This window comes from Pholcus phalangioides, unplaced genomic scaffold, assembly GCF_987345545.1.
Source record: "Pholcus phalangioides strain wild (caught in Gottingen) unplaced genomic scaffold, Ppha-v1.0 ptg000172l_1, whole genome shotgun sequence".
NCBI lineage: Eukaryota > Metazoa > Arthropoda > Arachnida > Araneae > Pholcidae > Pholcus > Pholcus phalangioides.
Genome location: NW_028301637.1, coordinates 5205538 through 5221896, shown reverse-complemented (window position 1 = coordinate 5221896; position 16359 = coordinate 5205538). Strand labels below are relative to the sequence as shown.

The window sequence follows — 16359 nt, the reverse complement described above, 5'->3', positions numbered from 1 at the left end:
TTTTTCTCATCGTTATTAAGTTTCTTGTTTCAAATAAGTTATTTTCATTTTTGGGGAGACGGAATGAACCAAGGGCTTTAGAAGCTACAGATGCAATACGAGATCCTATGGGTTGGCTCTGGGGAAATGCTTACCAGATGGTGTGGCCAAGTGGTGTGGTTACAATGCTTACATTCTTAGTAACACAAGAGTCATTAGCACGCAGTGATTGGTTACTACGAGCAAGAAATATAGCATGACGTCACAAGGGGCGGAGCTTTCGGTGAAACTGAATTTCGCCAAATAACTCGCTATGTGTGTGTGTGTGAGAATACTTTTATAATACCGTATATACTCGTGTATAAGCCGACCTCCTCACTTCAGGACCACCAAAATCGCCGTGTGTATGCCAACCACCAAAAATCAACGCATTTAAGAAGGGGGAAATTTGTATATTTTCATGTCATATTATTCTCAGTTCCGTCCATCGCATTACTGATACAATATTTTTTAAAGGAAAGGATTTGATGCTAATTTCGGTGGAAACAGAATTCCTTGCCTCGTAAACCCATTAGTATACTGGACAAAGGTTACTCCGGTGTGACCTCTTTGCCGCTTATATCCTCTTTGGGGACAGAGTGGGAGTCCTATCCTGGCCAATGTCGGATTTCGCTAAGGTTTTTGTTACTTATCTTTGGAACTCATTCGGGCCATAAATCCCTTAAATAATCTTTGAAAGGCTTGTTGATGATCACATCTAAAGGCTGTAAAATCGTTGTAATTCCACCGGACATCAAAATCAACGACGTTTTTGATTTTTCGCTATGGCTTTAACATTGTCAGTTCTGTGGGGGTTGAAACATAGCTAAAAATATCACTCTACTGATTTGTGTAACGTATCTATAGCTACAAAAATTACTACTCATTAGTGATATCATTTAAGGGGCCGTTCAAGTATTACGTAAGCAAATTTTTAGCCATTTCTGACCTCCTTCCCCCCACCCCGTCAGCAAAATTTCGTCATCAGCTCTGCTCCTCTGAATCCTAACTCATATTTTCATAAAGGGTGGTTGATGACGTAAGCATTATCCAAACCCCCCTCACCCCTTGTCATCAAAAGTCAGCAAATCGGAAACCCCCTCTCCCCCATCAATGATGACGTAATACTTGAACGGCCCCTAAAGTGATTCAATGACTTCCCGGATCTTCAAGTTAGTCGTGTGGAGGCTACGTGGATATATTGTTTGGTAGAGTATTGGTAATATATATTATTGGTTTGGTAGAGTGGGGTATATATATATATATAGTCCATATTTTCTCCTCGAAACCTGACCCAGTATGAGTCGACCCCCCCCCCCCCCCACAAATTAAGGAACAAATTTTTCAACAAAAACACCGCTTATACACGAGTATATACAGTACTTCGAAAGGCGAAACTCCTCAACTTCGCCAAATGTAAATTTCGTCAAGTATTTCACTATCAGTGGCGTAATGGTTCATCACTCTGATTGATGCAACCATTCCCGATGTGCCAAATTCCTAATAATGTATCTAAGGCTGGGATTACACTATGAAAGTTTTCTAAAAGTTCTTTTATAAAATTTGAAAAATTCAACCAGTAAGATTATGGGTTGCATTTGCTCGTATGTAACCTATGAACTTTATTGGCTGAATATTTCGAGTTTTATAAAAGGAATTTTATCAAACTTTTATAGTGAAATCCCGGCCTAATACAAATACAGTGCCACAACCAACTAAATGTCCAACGAGGTGACTGAGAAAAAGATGCCCATAACAGATATGGATGCCATATATTTCAAAAATATAGTAACCCAATTAAAAGTGTACACGATCATATAAAAACTATAAACAATATACATATACAAGATAAAATATTATACAATGCCCATAAAATGTATTTATGGTTGTCTTATTCTAAGTAAGGAGAGCTTCTCAAATTACCCGAACCTGTTTATCGTGTTTTGTTTTAAACGTGTCAATATACAGGGTGTCCCGTAAGTGATAATATGGCCTTTATCTCAATCAATCCTCTTGTCATAGAGGTATGATTCCAATTTAAAAAAATGCTCAAAAGGTGTTCAAAAATTACTCTGTACCAGTTTTAATAGTGGAACTATAGTGTGCCACAAAATGAGAAAATTTAAATTTTCATATGCTCTCCTTCTCCTCTAACTTCCAATTAGGACGTTGTTGCTCTGTATCTCCTGAGCCTGTATTTCTTTTTAAACGTGTCAATTGTGTTGTTACAATTTACTACCTCCGGGGGTAAGCTATTCCATATATTAACAACCCTATTAGAGAAAAAATTTTCTGCGACACCATAACCTCGCAATGTCCCTTATCAACCGATACTGGTGTTCCCTTGTAAAAGCATTTGATTGACGGCGTATTAATAATTCATGGTCCATCCTATCCATCCCGCTGAAAATTTTGAACACTTCGATCGTGTCTCCCCGACACCTGCGTTCATCCAATGTAAACATATTCAAAAAAATGAAGTCTCTCTTCATAACTCAAGCCCAGGTGCGGACAGGTGGTCTGCCCGTGCTCCTTGGTGACCGGCGGGGTTTCCGAGGGCTTTGGGGGGGGGGGGTATGATTGCCAGTCGGAGGCGTTGGGGGCCCAGCGGAGAAGGGTCCGGTGGCTTGCGGGCCAGGATGCCTGTCGGGCCTGGACATCAAGAGAGTTTTTCCAGCATGGCCCAGCCGCAAGGTAATCTGCTTTAGAGTGGGGACCGTGTTTGGTATTAGTGTTTGCGGTCCTTTGCGTGGGTCGGTGGTCCGGTGGCACAGTGACGGCCGGCGTTCGGCCCGTGGTCTTGGTGCTGGCGGGGCTTTTTCTTTCTTTTCCAGCATGGCCCAGCCGTAAGGTAGCCTGCTTATATCCCACAAGGAACAGAGCGGCGGGGGGGGGGGGCATGTTTGGTGTTTGCATAACTCAAGCCCCGTGTGCCAACAAGGACACGCGTAGCTCTACTCTGCACCTCTTCAACCAAGTCTATGCCCCTCTGAAGTTTACATGTGCAAGATTGGGGGTCGCTTTGGTATAATTATTGCCTGCATGACAACTTTTTTCCTCATCGGGAAAAAAAGGTGGAACCGAGATCCATCAAAAGAGTCCCATCTTTATTGGAGTCAGTAGCACATTCCCGGAGGACCCTAGGATAGATATCATCTGATCCTGTCTTGCACATACATGTTATACAAGATTTAGGACCTCGACATCTTCCACTTGAATATTTATTACCCCATGTAACGCCCGTACATTGAATATCGTTTTCTCTATTAAAAACTGACGCGAAAAAGTCATTGAAAGCACTGCACATACCTACATTGCTCTCTACCCTAGAACCTCCTATCGAGAGTGTCGAGAGGGGGGGCCAACTGTCCATTATTAACGTATCTAAAAAATGATTTTGAGTTAGAGCCAATGTGATCTGATAACATAGATTCGATTTCCTTTCTAATATCCCTTACTGCTTTCTTCAACGCCCTTCTTTTATCATTAAACAATGACAGGTCACCTCGTCCACTTTTATACTCTCCGAATGTTTTTCCTTTTCAAGATATAGATTACGCACGCTATCCGTGAACCACAGGGGGCGCGATGCAGGACCGTCATTTCAACTTTTTCCAGGGGGGAGGGGGCAAAGCACATATAAAAATACAAATACAAATACAACGCCACAACAGGCAAAATGCCCAACGAGGTGGCTGAGAAAAAGACGCCCATAAACATATGGATGTCATATATTTCCAAAAAAATATATAGCAACCCAATTAAAAATGCAATTAACAAAAATTATAATGTACTCAATGTATGTATGTATATATATATTTGTATATATATATATATATACCACTTTTAGTGTATTTTTGAAAGCCAGGGGGGGTCAACCCCACCCCCTAAATGACGGGCCTGGTGCGATGTACAAACACGCTTCTTACGAACACAGGGTATGGCATCGTGCAAAACTGAGAACAACTTCGTATTAAATTTTTTCCATTGACTTACCACCCCGACTAATTTCAACCAGTCTTTGGAAACTCCCGCTAACCTTTCTCCCAAATTATTAGTTCTTCGAAAACACGGAACCAGTCTTTTGTTATCAACCTTGCTCGAAGAAAAATTACAGTGAAAACTAACGGCACGATGATCACTGGAAGAAAACTCGTCCTCCACCGATACATGTTCAACATAGTGGGAACTAAATCAAAAATAGCAGTACTCCTAGTAGCTTTTGATGCATGCTGAGACAAAAAAAATTATCGAGTACTAACTTAAGAAAGTATCTTTCATATTGATCCCTAGTTGAAAGGTTCTCCCAATCAATACCCGGGTAATTGAAATCCCCTAATATGTCAACCCTCTTATGTTGGCTACAACATTTTCGGGGTAAATGTTTAGTACTATCCCATTCCCGGATTTTAAAAATTTTGTGGGAAAAAAGGAGAATCGGGCATTCAGAATTTTTTTTAAATATGATTGTAAATTTCATTGTTGATTGTCAGTACGGGTATAATTACTCTTCGGCAACTCATACCTTTTTTTTCAAACTAAAATTAGATTTTTGAGTACGTATGTGTGTATATGTGTGTAACACAATATATAAACTGAAGAGTAAAAAAAAACTGGTACAGGCATGCGTATGCAAATAAAGAGATATGGAACCAATCAGAGTACGGCGCTGCGGTCGGCAACGCCTATATAAGGCCCCTTTCACACGGAGCGGATGCGGACGCGGGTCCGCATACCCTTTTTTAACGAGCGCTGAAGATGCGGACGCGTTTAGTTCGAAATTCGTGCATAAAAACTGTTTTTTCGCTATTTTTGTAATTATTTTTCTCCTTCACCCCTGATTCAGTGGCCATAGGCAGCCTAGAGGCATTCTTTGGTGGTTTAATCTAGAGCCACATAGAATATGGATATATAAAGAAGTCTTCATTCCGATCCTCACAAGTAGTCGATGGGAGAAAATGTCTTCAAATATTTTCAAAATATTTTGAAAAAAAAAAAATCCGTCTTTTCGGAAAAATATGGAAGAAAAATTCCAAAAACATCCAATGTTCGAAAAATCAAATCCAAAAACATCCAAAACATTCGATGTTCCAAAAAAAAGAAAAACAAATTCAGGAGATATCAAAGAATTTGCAAGTAGTAAAAAAGGGGAGGGGTAGAGACTTTCAAAATGCCTGTGCTTAGAAACATTCACATCACAATTCTGTCTTAGGCCGGGATTACACTATAAAAGTTCGTTTATAAAACTTGAAAAATGCAACCAATAGGCGGATCAGTTAAGTTCTCTCGAATATAACAGATGTGTTTATTGGTTACATTTTTCAAGTTTTATAAAATAACTTTCATAAATCTTTTAGAGTGAAATCCCATCCTTAGATTAGTCTCACTTCTGAAATATAAAATTTCATTTTTTTTCAGTTTATAGACTGAATATCGAGTAAAATAAACTTGTGGGTATCGGGGGAACCACCAAAAATATTCAAGTGCTAGGGTCTTCAAACGTCTTAATCCGGCCCTGAGTGAACACCGTACGTGGATAACGTTGTTTAATAAAAGTATTTTTTTTAAAGTTTAAAAAAATTAACAGTTAAAAAATTTTAAAAAATAACAAATATTTAAAATAATATTTCAGATATTCATATTTTTAAATAATTTTAAAAATTTAAAAAGAAAAAAATTAAAATTTTTAAATTAAATTTAAAAGTTATTAAAGTATGTGGTCAATTAAATATTCGTAATGAACAGAACGGCTTATAATTTTGGTCCCGTCAGTGGCCATTGTTGGCAATTTTTATTGTATAAAATTGTGAAATATCGACAAAAGGCAGTTGAAGTTGCTATATCTCCATCTCAGAAGGAAACGGAGGGATAGACGTATGTAGGTACATTATATTAATGAGCAGAGACCATCATATGGTGTTTTTAAGGGTATTTATGGCAAATAATTAAAAAAATTCCGTGAAAAATCACCTTCGAAAAGTAGCCAAAGATGCGGACGAATTCGCTCCGCATCCGCATCGTGTGAATAGCCCCGAATAAACCTATTGTCAAAACTTCTATGTGCGGATGCGGAGCCCGCACTTAGGTTTTGACACATGCGGACGACGTCCGGACCCGCATGAACATTTCCTAGGTGCGGAGATTTTTCGGCTCGTCTGAAAGGCGCAGTATATTCCAATTGTCAATTGTTAAAACTTCTTCCAGATCCGCATCCGCTCCGTGTGAAAGGGCCCTAACACAACAAGTGTCTGGCATAGTTGTTAGATCGGTTACTGCTGCTACAATAGCAGGTTATCGAGATTTAAGTGAGTTTGAACGTGGTGTTATAGTCGGCGCACGAGAGATGGGACATAGCATCTCCGAGGTAGCGATGAAATTTGGATCTTCACGTACGACCATTTCACGACCATTCACCGTGAATATCGGGAATCAGGTAAAAAATTAAATCTACGACATCGCTGCGGCCGGAAAAAGATCATGCGAGAACGGGACCAACGACGACTGACGAGAATCATTAAACGTGACAGACGTGCAACCCTTCCTCAAATGGCTGCAGATTTCAATGCTGGGCCATCAACAAGTGTCAGCGTGCGAACCATTCAACGAAACATCATCGATATGGGCTTTCGGAGCCGAAGGCCCACTCGTGTACCCTTGATGACGGCACGACACAAAGCTATACACCTCGCCCCGACAACACCGACATTGGACTGTTGAGGACTGGAAACACGTTGCCTGGTCTGACGAGTCTCGGTTCCAATTGCTTCGAGCTGATGGACGTGTACGGGTATGGAGACAACCTCATGAATCCATAGACCCTACATATCAACAGGGGACTGTTCAAGCTGGTGGAGGCTCTGTGATGGTATGGGGCGTGTGCAGTTGGCGTGATATAGGACCCCTGATACGTCTAGATACGACTCTGACACAGCTACGTAAGCATCCTGTCTGATCACCTGCACTCATTGATGTCCATTGTGCATTCCGACGGACTTGGACAATTTCTGTAGGACAATGCGACACCCCACACGTCTAGAATTGCTACGAAGTGGCTCCATTAACACTCTTCTGACTTTGGACACTTCCGCTGGCCACCAAAATCCCCAGACATGAACATTATTGAACATATCTGGGATGCCTTGCAACGTGCATTTCAGAAGAGATCTCCACCCCCCTCTTATTCCTACGGATTTATGGACAGCCCTGCAGGATTCATGGTGTCAATTACCTCCAGCACTACTTCAGATATTAGTCGAGTCCATGCCACGTCGTGTTGCGGCACTTCTGCGTGCTCGCGGGGGCCCTACACGATATTAGGCAGGTTGACCAGTTTTTTTGGCTCTTCAGTGTATATTCGTTCAAATAAAGTGCATTCGTCGACAAAAAAATTAACACAAAAATTTATGAAAATTTCAATACTGAAGGTAATTGGAAACTAATGATAAGTAAACAGATGAAAATTTTAGAATCGATAATTTAAAAACAATCGAAAGAAATAATTCCAACACCACAATGAAAATTTACAATAAATGGAAGAAAAAAATTCCTGAATATTGATGAAAATTCAGAATTAATTGAAGGAATAGATCTAGAATTCATGAAAGAAATAGTTCCAAAATTTACGGAAATTAGGATGAAATATTAAATTTAATGAAATATTAAATTTAATGAAATATTAAATTTAATGAAATATTAAATTTAATGAAATATTTATTAATAACCACAATTGATGAAAATTCAAAATTAACGGTATGAGAAAAATTTCGGAATTTATGAATATTCCAGAACTAATTTAAGAAATAATTTTGAAATTGGAATGAAAGAAGTAATTCCAGAATCTCTCGAAGAAAAGTCGGAAGTAATTAAAGTAAGAAATCCAGAATGAGTGAAAATCCAGAATTTTGAAGAGAAGTCGGAATTAATGAATGTATTAAAGCCAGAAATGATGAAAATTCAGAATTAATGCAAGAAATATAAAGAATTGGTGACACCCAATAATTTAACGGGATTGTGCGACAGCACCTGTAGCACACTCCTAAAGGTGGCTCTGGTTGACTCAACATGGGAGGGGGCGGGAGTGATAAGATAAATGAGTGTCGGAAACTACTTTAACATTAATAACTAGGACTCGGATTTCTGTCTTTGCATATTTTTTTTGTTTTTTTGCATATTTCACTATTTTTTTTTTTTTTTCCGTGATAGAGCATATTTTCAAACTTTTAAGGTATATTTTGCATATTTAATGATTTTCGATAAAAAGTGATTTTTTTTTTCCCCCTCGCTATTCCAATTCCGCTTCAGACTGGTTTTTACGATTCCCGCCTCTGACGAGAGCTATTAGGGCTAGGATTTCTGTGCACTAAAACTGAAACGTCGTTGTGGATTGGTAAAAAATCCTCAAATTCAGGTTTCTCAACCAATCAGCAATGATATATATATACATTTATTACATATTATTTATATACAGGGTGATTATAAAAAAACTATCCCGACATATGGGCGCCTAACTATCATACCATTCACAGAAACTGAATGAAATTTTGGCATAAGGTATTTTGAGGTATGCGCTCAAGAATGATATGGAAAACAACAGTGTCACTCTAACAGTTACGGTTACAGTGAGAAAATTTCGAAAATATCAAATGGCAACACCAAGTTTTTTGTATTGGAATGCGATCTCCATACTGAAAAACACTAAATAGCGTTGGAATGGCAACGAAAATCCCCAGAGCTAGGCAAGGAAAAAGTAAAAAGGACTTTGCCGTGCACCAGAGCATTAATGTTCGTTTCATTCGTCACACCGTTTCATTCGGCTGAGATCCCAGCCTGATTAGTCCTCCACAAGGTCATGTGGAAAATTTGTGAAACACAATCAAATGCTTTATTTTATGCTGCTTCTCTGTCCTTATTGGTTGTCCTCACTTTTAGCCTATGTACCGCCGGTGATTTTCATGCTACAGTTGCCGTTCGAACGCTATTTAGGGTTTTTCACAATGGAGATCACATTCCAATACAAAAAACTTGGTGTTGCCATTTGATATTTTAGAAATTTTCTCACTGTAACCGTAACTGTTAGAGTGACGCTGTTGTTTTCCATATCATTCTTGAGCGCATACATCAAAATACCTTATGCCAAAATTTCATTCAGTTTCTGTGAATGGTATGATAGTTAGGGGCCCATATGTCGGGATAGTTTTTTTATAATCACCCTGTATATTGAATTTTTAGAGCATAAAAATTCTAGCCCTTAAACGACACTGGTGTGTGGCTGTAAATAGATTAATCATCTCAATCGGCGTCGGTGATGGTAACTCGTGGGTAAAATGGACCAAAATTGACTGAAATTGATAGATGGGAGCATTTTTTAGCGTTTGTGGGAAATTTTAAGAGTTTTTATCAAAATAAAAAAGGGGCATTATTTATTTTTTTACTATTTTTAATTTTGTGTTTTTTGGTCATTCAAGTATTACGTCAACGTCGATGGGGGGGGGGGGTTCCAATTTGCCGACTCTCTTTTGATGACAAGGGGGAGGGGGGTCGGGGGTCTGGATGATGCTTACGTCATCAACCACCCTTTATAAAAATATGAAATATTCGTAATAGCATCCTGAACTGTGGTTTGTGCATGCCCCCCCCCACAAAAGGGGGGGGGGCTGACAGGGCTCTACCCCTGGGGCCCGGGACAGTTCTCATCATTTTTATGTTTTTTTCACGCTATACATTAATTGCAGAAGGGGCCCGTGAAAAGTCTGACCGGGGTGGCCCCGCTCCAGGATGTGGGGGCCATTGGTTTGTGGGCATCTGAACTAACAATCTCCCTATTGATAAGTCTCCTAGAGAGCCACTTTAGTGATCTCTAAATGTTTCGTGGATCCTTCTAGTGATCTAGAAATGTGTTTGGGCCGCTTAAGTGCTGTACAACTTTGCCGCGCGTCACTCAAATGAGCCGAAATTATGCCGCGGATCACTTAAGTAATCTGGGAATGTTCCGTGGTAACTTGAGTGATGTAGAACCGCACTGGGGGGGGGGGCGCTTAAGTGCTCTAAAACTGTACGAACTGTCACTCAAGGGATTTATAAATGTGCCACGGATCGTTTAAGTGTTCTGGAACTGTGTCGCAGGTTACTTAAGTGGTCTTTGAATGTGCTACGGGCCTACTTCAGTGATCTGAAAATGTGCCACCGGCCATTTAAATGTTCTGCAATTGTGCCATGGGACACCTAAGCGATCTGTGAAAATGTGCCGCTTAGTTCATTTTTATAAAATTAGGTTTGGGGGGGGGCAGGCCACATCAGATTAGGCCCCGGGCCAAGGATTTATCAATATATGGCTTACAGCAGTGTTTCCCAACCTTTTTTGTCCCATCACCTCCTTCGTCAGAATTTTTTTCTTCCCGTCGCCCCCCAATGCAATCTAACCCATAGGATCCCGTGTTATCCCCGGTGGCTTCTACCGCCCCCTAGAACTTCCCCGGGGGCGTTAACGCCCACTCTGGGAACCACTGGTTTAGAGGGTGGGTCACAATGAATTTCTTAAAAGGAAATTTTGAGTTCTTAGCCTTCGAATAGCATTGAAATTAACAGTAATTGATAATAACACATAAAGGTAGGGTTGGGAAGGGACCTACGTTCCCCTTCCTGCGTACAGTCTCCGATTCCACCAATATGTGATAGGAGGTGGGGGCAGAGATGAGGAAATTTTGCTGACGGAAGGAGGCTGACTCATTTTTAATGAGTTTTGCTGACTTTTGCTGAGAAGGGGGTGTTAAAAATTGCTGACGTACGTAATACTTATACAGTCCCTTTTCTAAAACTAAATACACTACTTGGCTAGGTATTTTCACCTATAGATGGCAGCACATTAATTCTAAAATAGTAGGGAAAAACGTGCTCAAAAGGGAAATTTTTGAGGGAAATTTTGGTTCGATGAGATTTAGTTAGTAAAACGAAGGACTTCTGCTCATACAATAAGTAACGGTTCAAACTAGTTTAGACAGCATCATTATCATATTACATTATTTTGCTATATGTAATGTTATTTGAAATGGGAATGAAAAAAATTTTAGAGCATATTTGCAGTTTTTAAGTGCATGAATGCATATTTTATATATAATGAATTTTTAGAACATAAAAATCCTTACATATAGCCCTATTAATAACTACCGAAATTTCCATTCCCCCAAGAATTACTGGAGTGGCAAAAATGACCACTGTTGCAAAAATTCAGATGCAATTGCGGATTTATTTTTAAGATTTAAAAAATTACGAAGGTTTTTGACAGCTAGGTGATGCGAAGATGGGACTTGACTCATCTAGGAAGCCCATGAGAATCAAGTTACCTCAAGAATCCTTGGCTGTAGGTCTAAATGGATTTTTACGATCCATGTCGGAAGGCCCTGCCAATCAGGTTCGGGTTGTGACCCATAGCTCAAGAATCTCTGGCTGTTAGTGGTATACGGCCGTCTTAAGAACATCATGAACCCTCGGACAAAGTGATTTTTTTGAGGCCCTCTGCCTGGCTAGAAATGCCTACCTACCAATCAACGCGCTTACTTTCGAAATTTTGCACCAGATCTCATTTTCATGAACTCCATCTGCACTTGAAGAGCTCGGGTGGGCCCATGCGTTAAGACGGCACTGGTAAGCGAATTCAAATGGCCCATCTCGAGAGCCCATTCGACTCAAGTTTTTGTGACCCCCCAATAGCTTAAGAACCCTTACCAAATGCCTTAGCAATCCCTTGTACAAATGAAGTTCGCTTCTCCGAAAAATATTTTGAAATATCGTTTATATAATTGCTTGTACATCTGGTGAAACAAGTTCAGTTTGAGAAATACTATATCCCAATTTTTTTTTTTTTGAGGAAATATACGACATTCAACTGCAATATTGAAAAATCTAAATCAATCTAAGGCCGGGTATAAAATTTTGATAAAAGATCTTTTATAAAACTGGAAAAATCCAACCAATAAGCGTATCGGTTACATTCGAGCAAATGTAACAGGTGATCTTATTGGTTGCATTTTTCGAATTTTATCAAAGGACTTTTACAAAAATTTCATAGAGTAATCCCGGCATTACACTATAGAAGACTGATAAAATCCCTTTTATAAAACTTGAAAAATCTAACCAATAAGATCATTGGTTGCATTTTCTAGAATGTAACCAATAATCTTAATAACCAATAACCAATAATCTTGGATTTGTCAAGTTTTATAAAAGGGATAAAGGGATTTCATCAAACTTTTATAGTGTAATCCCGGCCTTAGGCTAGTATTACACTATAAAACTTCGATAAAAATTGTTTTATAAAACTTGAAAAATGTAACCAATAAACACGTTACATTCGAGCGAACTTAACCGATCTGCCTATTGGTTGTATTTTTCAAGTTTTATAAACGAACTTTTATCAAACTTTTATAGTGTAATCCCGGCCTTAGACAACAAGTATCAATATGGCTCCAATCAAAATGTCCACTCTCTGATCACAGCTATAAAAAATATAAACTCTTTTATTAAAACTCCTTTTTATAAGTAAATACACACACATATGTATTGCATCGATGCAATTATTTACAAAATCTGACTTGAATGCAAAAAATAGTACAAAAAGTGTTTCTATTCAGCTTTTCTTTTCGCTATTTGGGAGCTGATATTCTTGCAGAGTATCATGACTATGACAGTGAACGCCGTGGTTACTTCCAAGATGAAGAAAACCATAGACCAGTTGTAGAATTTCGCTATGAAACTGAATGGAAGACCAGATATTATCGCACCAACTGGAAAGAGAAAAATGAAATTTTCTGTATTAATATCTGTCCCAGCGAGAGGCGTACGCAGGATCGACCTTTGGAGGAGACGCATCGGGTTAGGAAAAGCGTACCGGATTTCTACCGGAGAATTTTCAGTAACGAATCTTCAAAAAGTCTTGTGAATTGGTACTGTGCTCTGTGCGACTGCGCTTTGAGCGACCCGTGCTCTTTGTGCAATCAAAATAAATCTAGTCGTGCTCTACGTGGGCGATCAAACTCTTATTCATTCTTTACTCGGGCAAATATTGTTACGAAAATTATGTAAATAATCATTATTTAACTTTTTTTTTTTCGTTTGTAAATAATCATTAATCCATCTGTAAATCCTGACAAATTAACAACGAACTTGGCCCGTTTGGCAACGGCTATATGTTGGCAGTGTCATGATGCCAAAGGAGAAATGTTACGATGTCACGGGAATCGTCGAAATTATTCCAGGTTTCTGTTGCCTAAATAATTGGCAGCACTAAAACGAACTATGCCCAGTTGTTGAAATTTTATCGGGAAGATGACACCTTATTCGTCGATCGCGCTCTATTTATAGGTCGAGTTACCTTTCCTCTGACATGCTGTTTATATGTTCATATACTTGTATATATTTAATAACTTGTATAGCTAGTTTTCGTAGTCCCCATTCGTGGCCTGCAGGCGATGTGTGTCTGTGCACCTGACCATGCCCCCCCCCCCCATATCTATATATTTAATATATGTCATTTCATGCGCAGTTAATTTGGGGATTGTGGGTGCGGGGGGGATTGTAGGAGGAGTCCTGCTGTTGGTTGACTTGGAGCTGTCTGGACCCTTGTGCGCAGTATGCTGGTCTTGGATGTTCCACCGTGGCCCACATCTCCTGAGACGAACCAGCTTATATTCCCTAGAGGGACAGACGGGGCCACGGTTGGTCTGGAGGTTAATCTCACGGCACCCTGAGGTGCAGCGGCACACTATTTGAAAATCCCTGTGCTATGTGCAAGATGCTTACTGGAGATAACTAGCTGGATGTTCCCACTTTCATCTATCGACTTAAGTCTGCCTCGGCCTACAGAGTTAGGCACTAGAGGTTAGTGAGTGACCTATGGGGTTTCAAGCACGTGAGTAGATAGATGAGAATGCAAGCACGAAGAGGGATCAAAAGAGTTACTAAGAAAACAAAGAACCGGTCAGTAAGTAACCTACAGAGCAAGGGACAAGGTCAGTGACCGACCAAGAGTGTCTAAGCATGAGAATGACCTAGAGATCAAGGGATCAGACCAGTGAACAATCAAAAGAAGGTGTAAGCATGTTAATGACCAAACGAGTGACCTAGAGAGCAAAGGCTCACGACAGTAAGTGACTTAGAGTTTATGAGCGTGGGATAACCTAGCCATCAAAAGGACCAGGTCAGTGAGAGCAATCAAAAGAATGATCAAGAAAGTGTGCAAGCATATGAGGGACTAGGAGAGTGACCTGGAGAGTAAGATTCTATGTCAGTTAGGGACCAAAATAGTGACCCAAGAATTATCTGAGCATGAGAGTTAGCCAAGAGATCAAAATGCCAGGTTAGTGAGCAACAAAAACATTGTGTAAGCATGTGAGCTACCAAAAGAGTGATCTAGTATATGTGCAAGCATGTCAGTGACCAAAACAGTAAGTTAGCATGTGAGTGGCCATAAAAGTGACCTAGAGACAGAGGCGTATTTACAGGAATGAGGGGGAGCAAAACGGTTATGGCGCAGGGTTGGAAATTTGGGTCAACAAAATTAGACTTGAATGGGAGAAGGGTGGCAAACCATAAATATGCCGCCGATTTGCACCCATAAAAGATGGCAATCACACAAAATCCAGAGCTAAATGACCATTTGATGCAAAAATATTCATCAATCAATAGGTCTATGGCCAACAGTCAATGCAGTGTCTCAGTAACTCTCAACATATAAGACACTAGTTTATTATTTTCCCACATGTGGGATGCACATTTCTCCTCTGTCTCCTACTCTAGTTCATATCATAAATGCGTTAAGGGTCCACGCATACACCATTTTGTGCCAATTGGAAATAGACCTGTTCGGCTGATTTTTTGCCTCCATAAACCCCGAACAAATATTTTACAATAGCCCCCTATTTTTGAGATGTGCAATATAATATAATCAGTGCAATGTGAAACCCGATATGTTCAATTCAACTATAAGAGAATTTCTTAAAAGTTGTATGTGAGTATGGAATATTCATGTCATTATGCTTTTCTGTATGTATTTCTAAATATTGTTCCACTCGTTTTTGTTTTTTGGGTTTTTTTTTTGTTGTATTTGTGTTTTTGTATTTCTCTTCTCTTGTCCATCTCTGTAATTGGGCAATCATTGCCTGTTGAGACGTGAATAAATAAAATTACACTAAGAACACATTTCCAGCATGTACCAATTTCCACAGAAAATCCACAGAGGAATGTGTATGAAGTGCATGTGTGTGTGGTTGAGTAGTAGGAGATTATCCATTCGAAAAATGACATTCAATTCAAATCTTGCAATACCCATAGGCAGAGATTGATATGAAAGGCTAGGGAGAGGGAGGGCATGAGAAGAATTGCACGTGTCCTTGTTGGTACAAGGGGCTTGAGTTATGAAGAGAGACTTCATTTTTCGAAGATTTTTATATTGGATGAATGCAGGTGTCGGAGGGGAGGGGGTGGAAAGGAATATGGTAAAAAGTGTTAAAATTTTTCAACAGGATGGACTATGAGTTATTAATACGCCGTCAATTGACTGCTTTTACAAGGGGATGCTGGTAGAGGACAATTCTATGTTGTGGTGTCGCAAGGAATTTTTCTCTCATAGAGTTGTAAATAAATAGAATGAATTTATTACCCAGGGGTAAAGCTAAACATAATTGACAAGTTTAAAAAGAAATGATAAAAATATTGGGGTACATCAAGAAGCTATCCTCATAGAAAACAAGACAGCCATAAATATTATTTATGGGCATTGTATAATATTTTATAATGTATATATTTATAATTTTGTAATTATCACAAAAATGAGAAACTTTGCCTGGTTTTAATTTATACAAAAATTTCCACGTTTTTAAGACTAATAAATTCAATTGGTCGAATGGTCGACAATGCTCTTCAATGGAGAGCCGTCATCAGGACCTCGTGGTTAGAATTGAAAGTTTTGTCACGACTGCGTGACAAAACTTTCAACACTCTGCAACAGATAGCTCCCCAATTCGCATCCAAAGACCACTCGGACGCAACAAATACAAAGGCGAACTCTTCGGACGACCAGACGTAAACATCACCCCTGCACGACTCATTCGTGTGAATTCTGACCATGAGGTCCTGATTCTCCATTGCAGAGCCGAAACGCGTCGACCAATTGAATTCATTTGTCTCAAAAACGTGGCAATTTTTGTATAAATTTTGTAATTGCATTTTTAGTTGGGTTGCTGTATTTTAGAAATATATGTCATAGATATCTGTTATGGACATCTTTTTTCTCAGCCACCTCATTGGGCATTTTGCTGTTGTGGCCTTGTATTTGTATTCCAAAATGAA

The 16359-nt window shown here is 39.4% G+C and overlaps 1 protein-coding gene across 1 annotated transcript in view; it reads right to left on the bottom strand.

The window, feature by feature from the left end:
* Positions 1 to 12503: 12503 nt before the first annotated feature.
* LOC149063618 (glucose-6-phosphate exchanger SLC37A4-like) overlaps positions 12504 to 16359 on the bottom strand; it is a 32468-nt gene continuing 28612 nt past the window's right edge. The window contains exon 9 of the mRNA XM_089255683.1: positions 12504 to 12797. Within this exon, the coding sequence (XP_089111809.1) occupies positions 12637 to 12797 (161 nt within the window). The 3' untranslated portion in view covers positions 12504 to 12636. The remainder of the gene's footprint in view (positions 12798 to 16359) is intronic.